General features: G+C 47.1%; 1 protein-coding gene across 1 annotated transcript; it reads right to left on the bottom strand.

Annotated features, from left to right (window-relative positions):
- Window positions 1-4,901: 4,901 nt before the first annotated feature.
- LOC125551919 (acetate--CoA ligase CCL3) lies at window positions 4,902-11,306 on the bottom strand. Its single transcript, XM_048715323.2, has 3 exons — window positions 10,885-11,306; window positions 7,792-8,382; window positions 4,902-5,956 (listed from the first exon to the last, which is right to left on the bottom strand). The coding sequence occupies exons 1-3, from the start codon at window positions 11,098-11,100 to the stop codon at window positions 5,060-5,062; spliced, it is 1,704 nt and encodes a 567-aa protein (XP_048571280.2). The 5' UTR covers window positions 11,101-11,306; the 3' UTR covers window positions 4,902-5,059.
- Between the last annotated feature and the right edge of the window lie 12,315 nt (window positions 11,307-23,621).

Here is a 23,621-nt window from a genome sequence, read left to right as displayed (position 1 = left end):
GGTATCTGACATGCATGTCGGTACAATCATGGAGTCGAATGATGCGACTTTCTTTGAAGATATCTTTCCCATGAAGGATATGGCGAGCTCATCAAATCAGGAGATGCCTAGTTCCTCGAATCGGTAATTAGTTACAATTACTGAACCTATCATTTCGATGGAACACTTTGAAAATCCTGTGGAGGAGAACAATGAAGTTCCTACTAGGAGCAATAGACAGAGGACTGCAAAGTCTTTTGGTGATGATTTTCTTGTGTATCTCATAGATGACACTCCCAGTTCTATTTCAGAGGCCTGTGCATCTGAGGATACTGACTACTGGAAGGAAGTGGTCCGTAGTGAGATGGATTCCATCTTGGCAAATGAAACTTGGGCGATAACTGATTGTCCTTATGGGTGCAAACCTATAGGGTGCAAATGGGTATTCAAGAAGAAGCTTAGGACTGATGGTACTATTGAGAAGTACAAGGCTCGGCTCGTGGCTAAGGGTTATACCCAAAAGGAAGGTGAAGACTTCTTTGATACTTACTCACCCGTGGCTCGACTGACCACTATTTGAGTACTATTTTCACTAGCTTCCTCACATGGTCTTCTCGTTCATCAAATGGATGTTAAGAGTGCTTTCCTAAATGGAGAGTTGGACGAGGAAATTTATATGGAACAACCAGATGGGTTTGTAGTCGATGGTCAGGAAGGAAAAGTGTGCAAGTTGCTGAAATCTTTGTATGGACTCAAGAAAGCACCGAAGCAGTGGCATGAAAAGTTTAAAAGAACTTTAACAGTTGCGGGCTTTGTTGTAAATGAAGCTGATAAATGTGTGTACTATCACCATGGTGGGGGCAAGGGAGTTATCCTTTGCTTGTATGTTGATGACATGCTGATTTTTGGAACAAATCTGAATGTTATTAAGGAGGTCAAGGATTTCCTATCTCCTTGTTTTGAGATGAAGGATTTAGGAGTGGCTGATGTCATGTTGAACATCAAGTTGTGGAGAGACGATGATGGTGGGATTACATTGCTCCAATATCACTATGTGGAAAAGATTTTGAGTCGCTTTGGCTACAATGACTGCAAGCCCTCTCCAACACCATATGATGCTAGCATGTTACTTCGAAAGAATCGAAGAATTGCTAGAGATCAATTGAAATATTCTCACATTATTGGCTCGCTTATGTACTTAGCCAGTGCTACAAGACCTGACATCTCTTTTGCTGCTAGCAAACTGAGCCGGTTTGTCTCAAAATCAGGAGATGTGCATTGGAAAGCTCTAGAGAGAGTTATGCATTACTTGAAAGGCACTGCGAGTTATGGAATTCGCTACACTGAGTACCCAAAGGTACAAGAAGGGTATAGTGACTCAAACTAGATCTCAGATGCTGTTGAGATAAATGCCATGAGCAGGTATTTATTCACTCATGGAGGTGGTGCTGTTTCTTGGAAGTCTTGCAAGCAGACCATCTTAACGAGGTCAACAATGGAAGCAGAACTCACAACACTATATACAACTATGGTCGAAGCAGATTGGCTTCATCGGCTCTTGAATATGCCGGTTGTTGAGAAACATGTGCTGGGTATCCTTATGAACTGCGACAATCAAACTGTGATCAAGAAAGTGAGCAGCTCAAAGGATAACATGAAGTCATCAAGACACATTCAGAGAAGGTTAAAGTCTGTCAGAAAAATGAAAAACTCCGAAGTTATTGCATTGGATTATATCCAAACGTCTAAAAATTCGGCAGATCCTTTTACTAAGGGCCTATCACATAATGTGATTGATAATGCATCAAAGGAGATGGGTATGAGACCCATAATGTGAGTTGTTCACAGTGGTAACCTAGTCTATGTGATCAGAGATCCCGTGAATTAGATGTGGAAGACAAGCATTGGTCAACTGACAGGAGAGTATCCTTAGTACTAACAATACCACTCCATGAAGATGCAATACTCTCCTAAACTGCATGGCTGGTTGATGTATATCTTAATGTGTTCTAAGTGGCTCATTAAAGTAGAGATGTCCTGCAAAACATCTTTTGAAGAACACACCTATATGAGTATGATTGTTGAATGTCGCAATCTATGAGAGTAGGATGATCTCTAGTAAACTTGTGAAAGGTCTCGGAGTATGATGCATAAGCTCCACCCACGGGGAAGACCCACGGTAGCCTAGTATCAGTCAACGCTTTGTGTGAAGCTAGATTCGCATAAAACCTGCAGTTCAAGGCCCAGTCCATTATTCAAGTTGCTTACTAGTATATAGGATAGAGTTTTAGACGGAAGTTCAACTTAACTGTCTCCAATGCAATATCAAAAACAGTGTTTTGGAACCAAAGGCAAATTTTGTGTGCCTCTGGGATTTGGTGGGAGATTGCTGTAATTTTGTCTATTTTGGGCCAGCCCAATAGCAGTTTAAAATCCCAATAAATCCTAGAGGCCCACGCAGCCCATTCGTGCAAGGCAAGAGGTGGAACTAAAGTTTAGTCCCACATTGCTAGTTTAGTGGGAGTTGGCCCTCCTTATAAGGGAGGATGTTTCCCCACATGTTTGAGCATGAGAACAAGAGGGACACTCATGCGCGCTCCTCCTCCACCGCCCGCCTCGTCACGACGCGCCGCGGGTTGCGGGAATGAGCCGAGCCGATATCTAAATTTTTGCCACGCACTACAGGTATACGAAAGGTCACTCGGGAGCTGGAAAGTTTTTGCTGTAGTGGATATTGAATACGAACGCAGCACCCTTCGGCTGCTGCCTGTATGTTTCGTCTCCCTCGTTCCCTTCAGCTCCCGGCGCAGTCTCTCGCCTCCTTCTCCTGTGCCTATAAAAGGAAGATCGCTCCTCTCCAGAGTGACACACCAGAAGATTCTCTTCCTCTCGCCACCGAGTTCCTGGGCACTGAGCTACTGCCACAATCTTGCCCATATTGGCTTGCGGCGTGCACCGCAGGTCAGGACAGTAGGACTCCGAAACCGCACATCTTTGAGTCCTGTACGGGAGAGGGGTGATAAGGTTTTGGGGAGCGCTCCGCGCGACTACTAACTTCTTCGTCACGGACGACCCGGACTCCGACGACTACTTCCCCGACGACGACTTCTTCCCCGACGTCGACAACCTCTTCAACGACATGGCTGGCGAGGACACTGATCCCAAGACCAGTGCTTCTGCTCTTGTTCCGTACGTTCTCATGCTATTTCTGTTTGAGGTGCTACCTCAGCTTCTTGCTCTAGTGTTTTCTCTAGATATGTTCGTTTCTAATTCATATATGCAGATGCTATTTACCTTCTCTTTGTCAGATTGCATGACTTGTTTTATCTCTGCTACAATAGTCATGTTTTATCTACTATTTCTGACTTTCTGTTAATAAAATCATATGGTAAATTGCTCATGCTACAAGCACAGTAATTAGTAAATCTCCTGGGAGTTTCTTCTCTGCATTGTCAACAAGCAGCCGACTCATGATGAGTGAACCTGGTCTATCTCAACAACTTTGATAACCAACTCCATAAAGCCCAGCTACTTCCAGATTTCCTTGATGCGCTTACACCAGAACAAGCAGTGCTTTATATCCTCAGCCCCCAACCTACAAACCAGACATTGAGCTTGGGTTACCACGTGTCTGTTCATCAAAGTACCCATGCATGACAAGATTCCATGTAGAACTTTCCACATGAAGATCTTGACTTTCCCGAGAACCATCAGTTTCCAAATTCTAGATCAGATAGGGTTCGTGTTTACCTATCTTTGTCCATTCTCCGGGTATAAACAATGACCAAATTTGTGAGCATTCCCTGTGATATGCTGAACAGACTTGTGATATGTTGAACGGATAGAGAAGGTCTCTGATTTAGTGCCATACAACGACGTCATCAATACATTGTACACTAAATGGGATCTTCAATATGCGGCGAGCATCAAATATTCAAATGCATAAAAAGTTTCTTGGATCAGAACTTCATCCCATGCTCCAGTATGTGGATAAATAACCTCTTCTACTTTTGATAGCATTCTGTAACCTCTCGGCGTAATGATCTTTATGTCATTGCTTGAAGGGATCCATGGGTCATTCCATATGTTTATGTTTTGTTCAGTAATTAGTAATCCCCTTTTAAAAGTCTGGACTCCTGCAAATGTACTCTGCCATGTATACGAAGTGGAGGCCTTCAAAATTTCACCATCTAAAAAATATTTTTGCTCTAAGAACACCTGCACTACAAATATTCTAGATTCTGGATTAGTCGCCAACAATGCTTTGCCAACATAGCAAAATTAGAGCTACGAAGGTCCCTAAAAGCCATTTCTCATATCATCTTCAGAATGCACATTTTCCACCACGCCCATTCAATGTATTCTTTTCTTCAAATCATCATCCACCAGAATGCTGAGATTTCACTAGTGATTGCCTTACAATTTCCCAAGGGCGCCTTACAAATTCCACACTGACATAGCATAAGATGGGTTTGCTTCTGCCACAACTTTTAACAAGATCTTCCTTCTACCTAGAGATGGCATTTTCTCTTTCCAGCCTTTTAATTTCTGACAAACTCGATCAACGAGATGTTGGAACCAATCACTTCTGAAGGCTATTCTTCCGTGCAACTAAACTGAAATCACTTCTAAAGGCTATTCCTCCATGCAACTAAACTGAAATCGCTTCTGAAGGCTATTCCTCCATGCAACTAAACTGAAGGAATCGCCTATTCTGAACCTCCACAAGAAAGAGCTGTCAGTATTTTCACCATGGTATACAGCACCAATCTCAGAGGGAGAGGGAGGGAGGGAGAGAGAGAGAGGGAGAGGGAGGGGGGGGGGGGGGGGGGATTAATTTTCACCAACACCATGAGAAATCAGCGCGTCTCTGCGTTGCAGAAGACTTACATCACTGTTATACATCCGTCATACACACGATAAGCAGCCAGTAAGAAACAATTCAGCAAGGGCGTTAATTCGTACAGAAGTTACGTGATACGTATATATATAACAAAATACAGTATGGTGTCCTAAGAATACAGTACACCGACGCCAAACTGACAGCTCTGGACGAGGACACAACGAGTTTTAGCCTAGCTCACATCCTGCTCTTCCGGACCGGGCCCAGTTCCTTGGCCTTAGCTCTCAGCTCATGCTTCTTGATCTTACCTGTCGCCGTCTTGGGCAGCGGCCCGAACACCACGGACTTGGGGACCCAGTAGCCGGGCAGGCGCTCGCGGCAGAACTTGATCACGTTAGCAGCCATTGCTGCCTCGTCGGAGCCGTCCACGCCGTCCTTGAGCGTGACAAAGGCGCATGGCGACTCCCCCCACTGCTCGTCGCCCCGCGCCACGACGGACGCCTCCAGCACCGCCGGGTGCAGGTACACCGCCTTCTCCACCTCCAGGCTGCTGATGTTCTCCCCGCCGGAAATGATGATGTCCTTGGCTCGGTCCTTCACCTCGATGTAGCCGTCCGGGTGTCGAACGCCCAGATCGCCGGAATGGAACCACCCGTTTTCGAATGCCTCGGCGTTGGCCTTGGGGTTCTTCAGGTAACCCTTCATGACGGCGTTGCCTCGCATGACAATCTCACCGAGGGTGGAGCCGTCCGCTGGGACTGGCGCCATGGACTTGGGGTCGACCACGTCGAGCCCCTCCAGGCCTACATAGCGAATGCCCTGGCGAGCTTGGAGGCGGGCACGCTCGTCATCTGGCAGGATGTCCCACTCTGGCTTCCATGCACACACCGTGGATGGCCCATATGTCTCCGAGAGGCCATACGTATGAGAGACACGGAAGCCGAGCTTCGACATTGCCGCAAGGACTGAGGGCGGTGGAGCAGCGCCAGCAGTCATGACATCCACAACGCGAGGCAGCGGGAGAATGGTGTCAGCTGGAGGGGCGTTGATGAGGGTGTTGAGCACAACTGGCGCCCCACAGAAGTGAGTCACTCCTTGGTTGGCTATCGCTGAGAAGATGGCCTTCGCTGTGACCTGTAAATAAATATGGGTCAACACAAGAGAACCATATATGCTTGTGAGACGAGATAGTTAAATTGCTCACAAGAATGAATGATCCAGTGAGTTGTCAACAACATTTACCCTCAAAGTTCAAAATCAATACAAGTGGTTCAAAGTGAACTCATCTAAGTAATTCTTTGTTTCAGCCACAGGGCTGTTGTCAAACTTGTTTTGCTTTCCCTTCTGTTTCTCATTTTGAATATTTCGTATGAACGTTGTGGCTCAGTGTATCCTACTGAGCGGCAAAAGGAAGTTCAGCCAAGCTAAATCCCTTAATTTCCAACCTTACACATTCTAGGCATCGACATCCTTGTATCAAAACAATAATCAAGTATGCCCAACTTGTTTCAAGCAGTTCATGACAAAGCAAGTTCTTGTTACTAGCATCTGGATAACAAATCATTAGCTAAGCGTGCAGTAAAACTAATCGCTATGGTTGAACATCTAGTTGGCAACGAACTGGGTGCATAATCACATGGCATAAACAGCCGCAAGGGTCCAAATTCCATGTTTTCAACCTATCAAATACAACCTCCTCCCGAATTAGTTGTCTCATATTTGTCTAGATACGGATGTATGTAGAGTTATAGACATGTTTTACTGTGAGTTCTAGACACGTTTTACTGTTAGATACATCCATATCTAGACAAATCTAAGTCAACTAACTGAGGATGGAGGGACTGAGGGAGTATATGATATCTTATTCATTCATTTATGTGGCAACTGCATCACATACAAAGGCATCAAGGAGCATTTGTTTAAGTGAACCTCCATCAGAGGCTGCCAGTGGAAAAGAAAGATGATCTATAATTCTCCTCCAATTAAAAAAAATCAAGAGATCAGAAAGTAATCATATTAAATTGCAGACCACGTATTGCACTGATTCTACTACTTGGGCTTGGTTTCGTGCGAGGCATCCTTTGTACCTCCTTTTATATATCTTGGTGGGAGAGGATTTTTGGGACCTGGGTACAGCGGAATCCACTTCATAAAACTTGGCAGAAAATGTATTTCTATGTTTTGGGAAATTCCGAACAAACCATGCAGATAGGTATTTGTTAGAAGCTTACCCATGTAAGTTTTCGTAAAATAATATGCCCATTTGTAGCCTAGATAAAGAAGAGAAAATGATAGTGCTACAATCTATGTTTCGAAACTTAAACTGCAGCAATATCATTTTATCGTTTTCATACAGGTAGCTGATTGTCGTATTATTTTGAGAAATTTTACATGGATAAGTTTCAACTTGATACCTATGTGCGTGATTTTTTTCCAGAATTTTTCGAAAACATAGAAATACGTTTTTCTTTTGCTAAGTTTTGGAGAATGGGTACACCAGAACCCAGGATCATTCTAGTATTTTGCATATCTTGGTGTAATATTTTTTATGATTCAACTGTGTTGCTATTGCAGGTTTAGTGTTCAAAGTAAGGCTGATACAGTGAATCAAGCTAGTTATAATTTGTCTGTGAGTATTCATACTCAATGACTCGATTAATGATTACTTTCAGTAGAGTAGCATCATTTATTGTTAGAATTCATCATGGTATTTACATTTATTGCATCAACCTATGAAATATACTTCTCAACCAGACCATCGTGGTCTCATACTTACTGTTCTATACATAAATAACTTCCATTCATATAGTAACAAATATTCCCTGAAGCATTAGATTTCGTGAGTAGCTCATATGTGTACATTCGAAAATAAATGTTACTACTTAAGTTCTGTGCCAGGGTTTATGTTACAGACATTTCACAGTAAGAAGGTCTCTAATGAAGCATGATTACAAGATAGTGAGGCATACCTGACGAAGACATATGCTTGTTCCACAGATAGCAGCAAGCGTCCATGTATAGCACCAGCCGTTGCAGTGGAACATCGGCAAAGTCCACAGATAAACCGCGCCATCGTTCATTTTCCATACAAGAGCACCACTGAGTGACATTAGGTAAGCACCCCTGTGATGCAAAACCACACCCTTTGGGCTAGATGTCGTTCCAGAAGTATAACCTAAGGCGATGCTCTTCCATTCATCCTGCGGTGGTTTCCATGCAAATTCAGGGTCTCCAGTTTCCAAGAACTTCTCATATTCGATTGCCCCTGTTCTCAGAGCATCTTGGAGGGCTGAAGGATCACAGGTATGATCACCAATAACTATTACTAGTGGCTTTTTGAAAGAACCTTTCTTTTGATCTGCTATAATCCTCAAAGAATCCTCTGCCAGGGAGAAAAATTCTTGGTCAACCATCACAACTTCAGCTGACGAGTGCTCCAACAGAAATGCAACAGTGGGAGCATTTAATCGAATGTTGACACAGTTGACCACTGCTCCAGCCATGGGGACTCCAAAATGAGCTTCATAAATTGCTGGGATATTTGGAGCTATCACAGCCACCTAACAGATATAAGAGAAGATAATCAATATAAACATAACAGAATATACTCTATACATGCAGTAGTATTAACTAGCACGAAATAGTCAATGAAACTACTATAGTAGCACTTGAAGAGATATTACAGTCTTCAAGGTGATTTCTGCAGTTAATCTTCTATATAACGCAAATCTATTGAACGTTTGAACTTAGAAAACACAAGTTTTGGTGTCGACAAGATGAATAGAGTGATGGGAGTAATAGGTTGTAAATCTTTTGCTCAAATTTTCTGTTGCCAATTGGGGTCTTTTCCCATCAAATACTTGGGTGTTCCACTGCACTATGATAAATTGCGTAGAGAAGATCTACAGCCTATTATTGATAGGATAATTAGAAACATCTCTGGCTGGATGGGTAGGACTCTGTCCTACAGGGGAACGTGTCCCTGCAAACGTTATGGCAATTATTAAATTTCCAAAATGGGTGATAAATGCAATCAACTCCCAGATGGCCCACTTCTTTTGGAGGAATATAGGTGATAATCATAAACATCACCTTTCCAACTGGGGATTGGTGTCCAGAAGGAAAGATTTTTTTTTTTAACTGGGTGTTCCAATTATTAGCAATTTTACTATGGCTCTTCTGGCCTCTTGCGGGGAAAAGATATTTTGATAGTGAGGGGAGGGATTGGAGAATTCTGATTGATCATAAGTACAATACAGAAAACCCTAATGTATTGGTCTAGAAATGGGGTTGGATCTCCATTCTGGAAAGGCATTACATGGGCTTTAAGTGCCTCTAACACTTTTTACAAATGGAATGTAGGGAATTGGAAAAGTGTTAGCTTCTGGCATGACACATGGCTGGGGGATTGTTCCCTTAAAGTTAAATATTGGCCTCTGTTTGAAATTTGTAACCAACCTCTCTGCTCACTAGCCCAAGCCCGGGATGGTGCAAACTTGAAACTAACTGGTTGTGCAGAAACATGGAAATGTTGAAATACATTGTCCACCCTTCTCCATCAGTTCGGACTTTTGGATGAACTGGTTGCTGTATGCCATTCATTCAATAGAAAAGACAACACCATGTGGATACAGCAATACGTGAAACAATATCCTTTATAATTTCACTTTGAGAAGTATGCCACTCCATTTATGTATTCATGTGAACCATCAAATCTCAGCATGTGTTTGTTTAATTGAAATGCACAAGACATGTGTGTTGAAAGGAGAAGCTTTAACATGCATTCCTATCATACGAGAAGTTGAGGGCTGAAGAAGCACAACATTCACCCACCCATCTAATAATAGTCTATCAAATGATGGGACCTCATATCTGTCACAAGAAATCCAGGAGCTGAAAGCTCATTTATGACCACAAATAGCTACGTATATAACCTTTTGAAGGTAGCATAAGGGAATAACGAGAATATATATACTTCTGACTCGCCGAAAATAACGTTTTACTGCTCAAGGCAAATTTGAATGGTCAAATGAAAAGTTTCTATGTTTTGTTTTTGGAAAAAAAATTGAAGGTAGCGTAAGTGAATAACGAGATGCTATCTATTTCTCACTCTCCATAAATAACGTTTTATCACTCAAGGCAAGTTGGAAATTTGAATGGTCGGATGGAAAGTTTCTATGTTTTTTTCTCCGGATAGAATGCGGTATAGCCAGGTGCTTACACTCGTGCGAACTTGAATCTAAACATTTCAGTCGATTATTTGTAAGTAGAGATGGTATGACACCTGAGCTAAATCCCAATTGAAATTTACCATGCGCTCAAAATTGAAATCAACGAGGAACTGTCATATGGAATTCAAACATTTGGTGAAATTTTTACAAGATCTGGCCAATCTGATTAAGCAACTACATGGTCAAACATTGGGTTCAATAGGGTTAAAGTGTCACAGGGTCATTGGTTGATAATCAAAACTGTTTCGGGTCTCTACTGACACACTCAGAAAATAACGTTTTACCTCTCAAGGCAAGTTTGAATGACCGAATGGGAAGTTTCTATGTTTTGTTTTTTCGAATAGAATGCAGTATAGCCAGGTCCTTGCACTTGTGCGAACTTGAATCCACACATTCCAGTCCACTATTTGTAAGCAGATATGGTACAACACTTGAGCTAAATACCAACTGAATTTTATCATGTGCTCACGAGTGAAATCAACGGGGGACTGGTATATGTAACTCGAATATTTGGTGAAATTTTGCAATATTTGATCGATCTTACTAAGCAACCAGATGATCAAACTTTGGATTCAATAGGGTTATAGTGTCACAGGATCATTGTCTGACAATCAAAATAACTTCGGGTCTCTACTGACACACTTATAGACTTATAGTACAAGTTCATAGGACCTGATGTGTGAAGTTGATAGGACACGAGCGTGCAAGTCTAGGGAGTTACGGCTACGGCGTATGGTTCACTCAGAAAGTCAGAAGTCAGAACACACCGGACCAGAGGCGCACGTGGGGGAAGGGGGAGAGAGGGAGGAGAAGAGGGATGGCATCCCGTACCGTGCTCCCGTGGCCGACAGAGCGGCGCGCGAGGGCGGAGGCGAGGCGGCGGCAGCGGCGGTAGGTGTCGGCCCAGGTGTAGCGCAGGGCGCCGTGCACGAGGGACGCGCGGGCCGGGTGCGCCAGCGCGGCGCGCTCGAGGAACCAGAGCGGCGTGAGCGCCGTGTAGTTGGCCGCGTTCCGCGGCAGGTCGTCGATGTCCCTCTCCGCCGCCATTTCTCCCCCAACGCCGCGGCCGGCCGCCCCACGCCCTCTCTTTCTCTCTCTCTACCGAGTGGCTCCCTCGCGTGACTTTGACTTGGCACGGAATCGCCGATCAAATGGGAGCGCCGCGCTCGGCTTGGCTTGCGTTTTATATGTGCCATGCCGGTGGAGGATGGGGCGATCGTGCGGAGGGGGGTGAGGAGCGGGTGGTGGGGATCCGCCGCCCCGGCTCGTGGCGCGGGCAGCCGGCCGGGGTGGGTGGGTGGCGTTCTCTTGTTAGTTTATCGGCGACGCCCGTCCGTCCGGTTCCGGTGTAATGTATGGTCGCGTTGCGAGCGGGGAGATCCTGCGACGTCGACTGGCGCCATCACGAATTCGCGGTTCTGTGCCGTAGCGGGGCAGTCGCCATGCGCCGCGCTTGTACGGTAGCGGGAAGGGTCTTGGGATTGGACGTGCCCTGTTGGCGTGCACCAAATCAAGCTCGCGTCTGTCGTTACCGGGACTTGACCACCATTGGTTTTCCCGGTCACACGATCCTTGCCTCAGCACCAAGGGCGAGAAAAACCGAGGTATCGTCCCGCGGCGAACGATTCGCGTCCAACTAATCGCAGCTTCTTTTTGCAGTCGGCAGCAATGCCAACTTATGCTTCCACTCTGTCCAGCCACGACGCTACAAGAAAATGTTGGTGTCAGGCCTGCAGATGCTGCTAATGCATCTGCAGCGGACTAACAAGTGCAGTTCAGTTATCTGAACCTGCAACCCACTGTTGGGCTTGGGTCGAGTGTGTGTGTGGGTTTGTCATTGGGCTGCGGCCTTGTAAGGGTGGCCCAGTGGGGCAGCTACATGTGTACGGCTCATAAGACGAATGAGGCAGCGAGTGTTGATCGAGTCCTCCTTTCCCCCTTCTCCAAGCCTCTCACCTACTCCGCTCTCTCCTCCCTCATCCCCAATTCTAGATCGGGATCCGCCTGGGCATTACAGTGGTACTCAGAGCCTCCACAAATCCTCCAGAAATTTTTCTCCGATCGGCCGCCGCTGCTCGCTAATCCTCCAGATCGAGCGGTAACATCCACCGAGCCAGGTGCGAGCCGCCCCGGCAAGCTCGCTCAAAATCCTACTCGGGGTTTGCCTCGATTCGGAGCACGATCACGGCGCCGTCCAAACCCTCCGCCCAGACACGCCGCGTGCTAGACGCGATGACGGAGACGAAGGACAAGCTTCAGACCCTGCTCGAGTCCGTCATCGGCCGCCTCGACGCCAACCAGAAGACGGCGGACGAGCGTCACCAAGCCCAGGTCGTCTACAACAACCAGGTCTCCAACGAGCTCAAGCATCTGGCCAAGCAGATAGATCTGACGCAAGCTGATGTGAACGAGGCCCGCAAGTCCCCTCCGCCGCTCGACCCAGGCACATCCGTGACGGGAACGACGTCGGCCTCTGGATCCTCCAGTCAAACGCCGCCCCCTCCACCACCAACGACTCGCCCACCACCACCTCCACCACTCTACATAGAGGGCGCCGCGCAGTTTCCGTTTGCCCGCCTCGTCAACCACGGTCCCCCGCTCCTGCTCCAGCACTCGCCAACCGCGTACGAGCAACATCGCGGGAACGACCACTACACCAAGCCGCCCAAGCATGATTTTCGCCGTTTCGATGGCTATGCGCCACACATCTGGCTCGAGCGGTGCACCTCGTACTTCGAGCTCTACCAAGTGCCACAGCACAATTGGGTCACAACAGCGGGGCTGTACATGGATGGAATCGCAGTGATGTGGCTACAAGCATATCGACAGATACACCCTGCTATGTCATGGACAGCATTCAGAACCGATGTCGAAGCAGAATTTGGCCCCGAAGAGTTTGAGGCGCAGATGCATCATCTCGTTCAACTGCGTTAGACTGGCAGTGTTCAGGAGTACCGTCAGCAATTCGAAACCTCAATGTATCATCTGCTTTCCTTGGATCCAACACTGAGCACCCAATTCTTCATTTCTCAGTTTCTGTTGGGACTAAAGGATGAACTGCGGTTGGGCGTCAGGTTACAAGCCCCAACCAGCATTACCCGAGCTGCTGTGTTTGTACGCATTCAAGAGGAAGAGCTGGAAAAACAAAGAGCACCACGCAGCCGCATCGCTCCTGTGGGGCGACCACCTCCAGCAGCACCTGCAGCAGCTACACAGGCTCGCGCAGCCGCTCAACCTCGTCCAGGAGGCGACGAGTACGCTCGAGAACGGCAGCTCAAAGAATTCAGAAGAGCCAACGGCCCCTGTTTCCGCTGTGGAGACAAGTATTCACGCGAGCATCAGTGCAAGCGCACCGGTCAAATACTGATGATCGAAGTAGGGGATTTTGGAGAGATCCTATCGGACGACACAGTGCATGCTCTGCAACTCTTGGACCCGCCTGTCGCCCACGAGCCTGAATGTTGTGCAATTTCGCAACATGCAGTTTCAGGAGAAGAAGCCCCATCTACCATTCGCCTGCGCGCACAAGTGGGAGATCAGTACATGCTGTTGTTAGTGGATTCGGGCAGCTCACACAGTTTCATCAGCGACTCCTTTGTGCAGCGTGTAGCAGCAAAAACAGAGGCCTTACCACCAGTGTCAGTTCAAGTGGCAAATGGGCAGTGGCTACACTACAACAAGATCGTTCGGCAACTGGGATGGCAGGTGCCTGGACACACGTTTCACACGGATTTCAGAGTACTGCAACTGGGAGCATACGATGGAGTCCTCGGCATGGATTGGTTGGCCTCACACAGTCCCATGAATTGCCATTGGCAACTGAAGACGATCACGTTCCAAACTGAAGGGAAGACAGTACACCTTCAGGGCGTCAGAACCGTAGATCTCCCACCAATCACAGAATTGGATGCATATGAACTTCATCGCATGGAAGTGGCTAACGACATCTGGACTGCAGCCCTGGTTACAGTTGAGCGGGCAGATAAAGCAGTCCCGGAACCAATTCCACCAAATATTCAGAAAGTGTTGTCTGAATACAAGGATGTGTTAGCCGAACCCACCACGTTACCGCCTCGTCGACAGTATGACCATGGTATTCACCTTGAACCAGGCACTGTTCCTATCAATACAAAGCCATATCGCTACTTACCTGCTCAGAAGGACGAGATTGAGAAGCAGGTGAAGGACATGCTAAAAACTAGCGTCATTGCGCACAGCATGAGCCCCTACGCTGCACCGGTTCTGTTGGTTAAGAAAAAAGACGGTAGCTGGAGATTTTGTGTTGATTTCAGACGACTGAATACTGCAACTGTTAAAACCAAATTTCCTCTGCCGGTCGTGGATGAGCTGCTGGACGAACTGGCCGGTGCCACCTATTTCTCCAAGATCGATCTACATGCTGGATATCATCAGATCCGTATGCGCGAGGAGGATGAAGAGAAGACCGCTTTCAAAACTCACCACGGGCACTATCACTTCAGAGTGATGCCATTTGGTCTGTGCAACGCCCCTGCAACTTTTCAGTGCCTCATGAACACTGTCTTCAGGCGATACGTTCGTAAGTTTATCATCATTCTCGATGATATTCTTGTCTTCAGCACTGACTTGCAGGAACATGAGGAGCACCTGCGGCTCACGTTGCAACTGCTCCGCGAACCCCAGCTTTTCGCCAAGGAATCCAAGTGCTCGTTTGCGCAAACCAGCATCGAGTACTTGGGGCACGTGATCTCCAAGGACGGGGTCGCCACCGACACGACCAAGACGAGCACCATGCAGGCCTGGCCCGTGCCCACGACGACCACCGAGCTCCGCGGCTTCCTCGGCCTGACCGGCTACTACCGCAAATTCGTCCCCCACTACGGCATCATCGCGAAGCCGCTGACCCAGCTCCTGACGAAGAAAGGTTTCGCCTGGAACGACAAGGCGCAACAAGCGTTCGAGCTGCTGAAGCAAGCCATGGTGAGCACGCCCGTGCTGGCACTCCCCGACTTCGCCAATGTAACACCCCGGATATGATTTACCCAATATGTACTCCAACTCTTGCCGTTTCCAGCTTTAAGTTATTTTATTTTCTCGGGTTCGGGTTTTTGTCTCCGTGTGTTGTTGTCGTTGTCATGCATCTCATATCATGTCATCATGTGCATTGCATTTGCATACGTGTTCATCTCATGCATTCGAGCATTTTCCCCGTTGTCCGTTTTGCATTCCGGCGCTTCGTTCTCCTCCGGTGGTCATTTCTGCCTTTCTTTCGTGTGTGGGGATTAAACATTTCCGGATTGGACCGAGACTTGCCAAGCGGCCTTGGTTTACTACCGTAGACCGCCTGTCAAGTTTCGTACCATTTGGACTTCATTTGATACTCCAACGGTTAACCGAGGGACCGAAAAGGCCTCGTGTGTGTTGCAGCCCAAAACCCCTCCAATTTGGCCCAAAACCCACCAAAACCTTCTCCATCTTCTAGAGCGTTCGATCACGATTGCGTGGCCGAAAACCACACCTCATTTGGAATCTCCTAGCTCCCTCCACCTCTATTTAAAGACCCCCCATTCCAAATCTCGGATCCCCTCCCCGAAACCCTAAAAAAATCCCCAGATCCACCGCACCGGACGTGTCCGGCCCGCGCCAGACAACGTTCGCCGGCAACCGCCGCCACTCAGCGCCCGCCACGTGTCGCCGCCATCTCTCCCCCCGCCGCCGGCCCGCTCGGGCCCGAGACCGGCCCCCGCGAGCCCATCGCCTCCGCCGCCGCTCGCCCGAGGCCGCCCTCTCCCTCTCCCTTGCCGCGCCGCCCGCCTCCTCCTCGCCGGCGCCGGCCCCGCCGCCCTGCTCCAGCCTCGCCGGCGACCGCCGCGTCCGCTGCCCGGGGCGCCGCTCCGCCCCGCTCCGCCCTTCGACCACCGCGCCGGCCGCCGCCGACCCGGCCCTGCCGGCAACGCGCCGCCCGCCGCCGACCCGGCCCCGTCGGCAACGCGCCGCCCGGAGCTCGCCGACCCCGGCTCCGGTCTCCTCTCCAAGTCCGGCGACCCTCCGGCGACCTCGAAGCTCCGGCCGACGAACCTCGTAGAGCGTGCCAGATCTGAGATCTAAAATCAAGAGGGTTGACTTTTTGCCTGAAACCCTAGTTCATATGCTCATGTTCATCGTGCTATAACTTTGCATCCGTAGCTCCGTTTCGCGCATATAGCATATCAAAATGTTCATCTCAGAGTGTACATCATTTCATTCCATTGCATCATTTTCATTTGAGTTCATCTTGATGCCCGAAATTCTGTTAGAAGAGGGCTATTTGAGATAATTGCCAGATCTGCTGCTCCATTTAGCTATTTGTCATATTTTCCATGATTATTGTGTGCATGATATGCCCATGAGCTCTACATATGTTTTGTTAAGGGATTTGCCACCTTTCCAGAGGTGCAACCCATGTATTTTTGTGATGTGTGTGGTGACTAGCAAAAGCTTGCAAAGTGAGGCACTTAGTAATGCTGATTTCAGGGACTTAGCAGTTCCACCAAGTCCTTGAGCTGTTTATCTCATATGGCCATATGTTCATGTTATTTCCTAGTGATCCGTGCCTCTTTTGAGGATGATCAGTAAGGATGTTTTGTTAATCTTGTAGTGCTCTATCCATCCATGTCTTTGTTTGCAATTATGGAGCAGCCTAGCTTGAGTCAATCGAGCTCTACTTTTGCTACTTCGTGAATCTGGGCAGATTGTCTACTTGTTAGCGATTTTGCCGGGGATGTTGTAGTTGATCCGTGCTTGCTATGCTATTGTTCTTGCCATGTCTAGCTTGCATTTTTGTGTATTCTTGATGGATGTATGCTTAGCTTGTCATGACTTGCTCCATAGTGAGTGCATCGAGCTCGTAAACATGCCTACTTGATGTCTGTTTCAGCATGTTCCAGTTTTCACTAAGTCTGAGAACTGATTATGTTTTTGCCATCTTCACATGCTTGCAAATGTATATTCTGATCCCTTTTGGCTCAAGGTCACTAAGAGACTTTTGCTAATCTGTTTGAGTAGCTCCATGCCATGCTTTAATTTACCATGTTCAGGTCCTGTAGCATATAGTTTTGTTGCTCCGAAGTGTGCTACCTGATCTGAAATTCCAGACAAGTGTTAATTTCACTAAGTCTGAAATCTGTTTACCATATGCATTTTTTGCCATGCTTGTTTGAACCTATTAATGGATGAATTGGCCGTAGCTCAGTGCTAGACTTTTGTTAAGCATCTTGAATGCATCCCTTCCATGTATTTTGGTGCCATGTTTGAGTGCTGTAGCATGTTCATCTCATTGCATTTAGATGGCTACTTGCTGTAAATCGCAGACCGGTGTCATATTTGAATCGCTTGCCGTTTCCAAACCGTAACTCCGATTCCGGCGTTCTTTATATCGTTTTCAAGCGATTCCATCTCATCTTTCCAGTGGAACACTTGGATTTCCAAGTTGGGGCCAGGTTCATGCATCCCTTGTCAAATCTTGCATATGCATCCCGCATCGCATCCCGCATAGCATACCATCATTGCATCATATTGTTTGAGCTTTGCACGTGGTTGATTGTGTTCCGTTTGCTGGTTTGTCTGGTTTGGGTAGAGCCAGGAGACGAGTTCGCTAACGAGGAGCCCGTTGAGTTTGCTTTCGAGAATCCAGTCAACTCTGACAACTTTGCAGGCAAGATGATCATACCCTCGAAATCACTACTATCTTTGCTTTGCTAGATGCTCGCTCTTTTGCTATGCCAATGCTACGATGCCTACCACTTGCTTTCAAGCCTCCCAAATTGCCATGTCAAACTTCTAACCCACCATGTCCTAGCAAACCGTTGATTGGCTATGTTATCGCTTTGCTCAGCCCCTCTTATAGCGTTGCTAGTTGCAGGTGAAGATTGGAGACCGTTCCTTGTTGGAACATTATTTACTTGTTGGGATATCATTATATTACCATGTTATCTTAATGCATCTATACACTTGGTAAAGGGTGGAAGGCTCGGCCTCTCGCCTAGTGTTTTGTTCCACTCTTGCTGCCCTAGTTTCCGTCATATCGGTGTTATGTTCCCGGATTTTGCGTTCCTTACGCGGTTGGGTTATAATGGGAACCCCTTGACAGTTCGCCTTGATTAAAGCTTTTCCAGCAATGCCCAACCTTGGTTTTACCATTTTCCACCTAGCCTCTTTTTCCCTTGGGTTTCCGGAGCCCGAGGGTCATCTTATTTAAACCCCCCTGGGCCAGTGCTCCTCTAAGTGTTGGTACGAACCGAGTAGACTGCGGGGCCACCTCGGGGCAACTTGAGGGTTGGTTTTACTCGTAGGATGTCTCATCTGAGTGTGCCCTGAGAACGAGATATGTGCAGCTCCTATCGGGATTTGTCGGCACATTCGGGCGGTGTTGCTGGTCTTGTTTTAACCTGTCGAAGTGTCTTGAAGAACCGAGATACCGAGTCTGATCGGAACGTCTCGGGAGGAGGTCTATTCCTTCGTTGACCGTGAGAGCTTGTCATGGGCTAAGTTGGAACTCCCCTGTAGGGATTTGAACTTTCGAAAGCCGTGCCCGCGGTTATGGGCAGATGGGAATTTGTTAATGTCCGGTTGTAGATAACTTGAACCTTAACTTAATTAAAATGAATCAACAGCGTGAGTTACCGTGATGGCCTCTTCTCGGCGGAGTCCGGGAAGTGGACACGGTGTTGGAGTAATGCTTGCCGCAGGTTTGCCCTCTTTAGTTATGCGTTCGCGCTTTGCCTTCTCTTCTCGCTCTCTTTTGCGAACAGGATAGCCACCATATATGCTAGTCGCTTGCTGCAGCTCCACATATTTACCTTGCCTTACCTATTAAGCTTAAATAGTCTTGATCGCGAGGGTGCGAGATTGCTGAGTCCCTGTGGCTCACAGATTACTATTACACCAGATGCAGGGCCTGATGATTCCGCTCCAGGTGACGCGCTCGAGCTCAAGTGGGAGTTCGACGAGGACTCTCAATGATACTATGTTTCCTTTCCTGATGATCAGTAGTGGTGCCCAGTTGGGGGTGATCGGGACTGTGTCGCATGTTGGGTTATCTTTTATTTTGGCGCCGTAGTCGGGCCATGAGTGTTTGGGTGATGTAATGTTATTTATGTACCTTGATTGACGTGGCGAGTGTAAGCCAACTATGTTATCTCCCCTTTTATTATCTATATTACATGGGATGTTGTGAAGATTGCCTAACTTGCGACATATGCCTTCAATGCGATTATGCCTCTAAGTCGTGCCTCGACATGTGGGAGATATAGTCGCATCGAGGGTGTTACAAGTTGGTAATCAGAGCTTTCCCCGACCTTAGGAGCCCCATTGCTTGATCGTTATTAGCGGCCGAGTTGTGTCTAGAAAAATGTGTTGAGTCATTTAGGAATTATATATCGGAGAGTTTAGGAATTCTTTTTACTACCCAATCTCCTCATCGCTCTGGTAAGGCATCCTGACGTAGAGTTTTGACTCTTCTCTTCTCAAATTTCACTAAAAAAAATTTAGGATCACGCGGGTATCTTGGAATCGTTCCGATGGTTTTATGATGAGAACATTGTCTTGGTGCCTCCTGTCAGGGTTTTTGTGGAAGTGTCCCGGGGAGTTGAGCTCTGAGGTGTTGTCGTCATAATTTTATCGTTGCAGTTCTGGAATACCTGAGTTTAGTACGCCAACATCGAAAATCTCTTTTATGCAGTTCGTTGGTGAGATAACCTCGACGCCACCCAGTACTAGGGCGGGAGTTCGGGAGTATCGCCATAACTTGTATAACGGATGCTTTTCGAAGGTTGAGGTAGATGGTTTCTGAAGTTTTTCTCGGTTATGTGTTGAAGGATGGATACAGCTGGATGTAGGATTTGCTAGAATTGGGTGAGATATTATGCTTCCCCTGTATCCCCAACACCTGATTGCATAACCGGAAAGGTTCAGGAGTTTCATAGGTGGGAATTCAAGTAGCTCTAGCTCTTCTTCCATGGATATTTGGTTTGAGATTGGGATTTCTTACCAAGTATTCGTTCTTGATCCGTACCTTGTTGATTTATTTCTCTACCTTAATTCTAAGTGGCTTCTCAATTTATGGATATGTGACCATTTCAAGAGGAATGCATTCGTCCATTTTGTTCGGATGTGAAGACTATATGTTGCAATTTTCATTCGGTTGGATTCAGCTTCATTTATCTGTCTATGTGCTAACGGTGGTCAACCTCTTCAGGATGGCTCCCGCTAAGAGCACCAATCAGAATCAGAATCAAGATCCGCCACCACCTCCACCTCCTCCGGAGGCATGGCAAGCTGTGATGGCCACAACCAATGCAAACACACAGTTGATCATGCAAATTCTCCAAGAGCGCAATCAAGGCAACCAAGGGAACCAAGGCAACAATCAGAATCACTTTGCTACACTCAACCAGTTCCTTGCTAACGGGCCAAAGACTTTCAGCAATTGTGTTGAGGCAACTGATGCTGACGATTGGCTTGTGGATCTGTGCAAGCATTTCGAGTGCAGTAACGTCAGTCCTGAGGACTTCGTCAAGTTCGCTTCCTTTCAACTCAAAGATCAAGCTGCAGAATGGTTCCAGCAGTACAAGGATTCCAGAGGTGGACGTGTGATTACTTGGGATGAATTCCGTCAAGATTTCAGAGCTCACCATATTCCCCAGAGCGTGGTTGAAAGCAAGCGTGAGGAATTCCGCAACCTGAAGCAAGGCTCTTTGTCTGTCTATGACTACAACAAGTTGTTTCAGAAGCTCGCCCGCTTTGCCAAGCAGGACGTACCTGATGAGAAGATCATGATATACCAGTTCAGGGGTGGTCTCAGAGAAGAGATTCAGCTAGCTCTTGTTCTCTTTGAGCCCTTGAGGTACGATGAGTTCTACAACATGGCATTGAAGCAAGAGGCCGCTCAACTGAGATGTGATGCTTCCAAGAAGCGAGTCAGAGATGCTACTCCTTCTTCCTCTACTCAAGTGGCCAAGCAGCAGAAGTATTGGCTTCCTCCTCCTCCGTTCCGTCAGCCGTATCAGCAGAAGAGCAAAGGTGGCAGTGGATCTTCCCACCCACCCAACCCTGGCTTTCAGAACAAGACTTCGTCTCAAGCTCCAAGATCGAGTGCTCCGTATCACCGTCCGCTTTTAGAGGTCACGTGCAACAAGTGCCAACAGAAGGGTCACTATGCCAACAAGTGTCTCAATCAGAGGCGCCTCCCTCCTCCTCTTCCTCCTGTGAGATCGGCAAGTACAGCTGTGGTCAAGCATAACCCCAAGCATGCCAAGGTCAACTTGATGAATGCAGCTCAGGTAGAGGACTCGTCAGATGTCATCATGGGTAACCTTCCTGTTAATGATATTCCTGCAAAAGTTCTTTTTGATACTGGTGCATCGCATTCTTTCTTGTCATGCCCTTTTGCATCGAAGCACAATGTTGATACTGAGATCATGCCCAAAGTCATGCAAGTTGTTTCTCCCGGCAAGCTTTTGACTTCTAGTTTGGTTGCTCCCGATATCTCTATCACGTTGGGTGATTACAAGTTTCTTTCTTCTTAGGTGGTTCTTGGTAACTCGGATATTGATCTTATTCTCGGAATGGATTCGCTTTCTAAGCACAAGGCACATCTTGACTATGCAGCCAGACAGATTCAATTGACTCATTCGTCTAAGGATGTAATTGTCTTTCCCGCTTGTGATGATACCATCCGTCTATTTTCTCTCAATGAGAAGGGTGAACTGGATGCTATCTCGCAAATTCCAGTCGTTTGCGAATATCAAGACGTCTTTCCAGAAGAGCTTCCAGGAATGCCTCCGCACCGGCCAGTTGAATTCGTCATTGATCTTGAGCCCGGTACGGAACCTGTGTGCAAGCATCCTTACAAGCTCGGACCTGAAGAGTTGAAGGAGCTGAAGAAGCAACTCGATATTTAAGAAATAATGGGTCTCATCCGGCCTAGTTCTTCTCCGTGGGGTTGTGGTGTTCTTTTTGTGAAGAAGGATGGAACGGACCGACTTTGTGTTGATTACCGTCCATTGAACAAGAAGACCATCAAGAACAAATACCCACTTCCCAACATAAACGAGCTGTTCGAACAACTCAAAGGTGCCCAAGTATTCTCCAAGCTTAATCTCCGTATGGGTTATCATCAGATTCGAATCCGCGAGCAAGATATTCCCAAGACGGCTTTCAGAACAAGCTATGGTTCATATGAATACACTGTCATGTCTTTTGGCCTCGTCAACGCTCCTCCGACGTTCTCCCGCATGATGAACTTCATCTTCAACGCCTACACCAATGACTTCGTTTTGGTCTATCTCGACGACATTCTGGTTTTCTCGAAGAACAAGGAAGATCATGCCAAGCACTTGCGTTTGGTACTCGATAAGCTGAGGGAACATCAGTTCTACACCAAGTTCTCCAAGTGCGAATTTTGGCTCGATGAGGTTCTTTATCTTGGTCATATCATCTCTGCCAAGGGCATTGCGGTGAATCCTGAGAAGGTGTCTGCAATTGTGAATTGGGAACCTCCTCAGAACGTGAAGCAACTTCGCAGCTTCCTCGGTCTCGCAAGCTGTTGTCGAAGATTCATTGAAAACTTTTCTAAGATCGCGAAGCCTCTCTCAAATCTTCTTCAGAAGCACGTCAAGTATGTTTGGTCTCCGGAGTGTGACATTGCTTTCAACACTTTGAAAGAGAAATTGATCACTGCTCCAGTTCTCACTCCGCCTGATGAATCCAAGCCGTACGAGGTTTTTTTGACGCCTCTCTCCAAGGTCTTGGCCCAGTGTTGATGCAAGAGAAGAAAGTTGTTGCTTATACCTCTCGCCAGTTGAAGCCCAATGATAAGAACTACCCCACTCATGATCTCGAGTTGGCGGCAGTTGTGCATGCTCTTTTGACTTGGAGACATCTCTTACTGGGAAGAAAAATGGACATCTTCACTGACCACAAGAGTCTCAAGTACATCTTCACTCAGCCTAATCTCAACCTCAGGCAAACTCGATGGGTCGAAATGATTCAAGAGTATAATCCAAGTATCGAGTATACTCCAGGCAAGGCCAATGTGATTGCTGATGCATTGAGCAGGAAGGCTTATTGCAACAGTCTTATTCTCAAGCCTTATCAACCCAAGCTTTGTGAAGCTTTCCGCAAACTTAATCTGCAAGTTGTCCCTCAAGGTTTCCTCGCCAACCTTCAAGTCTCTCCTACCTTGGAAGACCAGATTCACCAAGCCCAGCTTCTTGATTCTATGGTGAAAAAGGTGAAGATTGGGATTGCCAAGAGTCAACCCAAGTACAAGTGCTACCGCCTTGATGACAAGGACACTCTCTTCTTCGAGGATCGTATTGTCGTGCCCAAAGGTGACCTCCGTAAAGTGATCATGAATGAGGCTCACAATTCTCTCCTCTCCATCCACCCTGGGAGTATGAAGATGTATCAGGACCTCAAGCAGGCTTATTGGTGGACTTGAATGAAGCACGAGATTGCTCAATTCGTGAATGAGTGTGATGTCTGCAGAAGAGTGAAGGTAGAACACCAAAGGCCAGCGGGTCTCCTCCAACCTCTTGCCATTCCAGAGT

This window comes from Triticum urartu, chromosome 4A, assembly GCF_056163025.1.
Source record: "Triticum urartu cultivar PI428250 chromosome 4A, HENAU_Tu73, whole genome shotgun sequence".
NCBI classification, from domain to species: Eukaryota; Viridiplantae; Streptophyta; class Magnoliopsida; order Poales; family Poaceae; genus Triticum; species Triticum urartu.
This window is presented reverse-complemented; position numbering and strand designations above follow the sequence as displayed.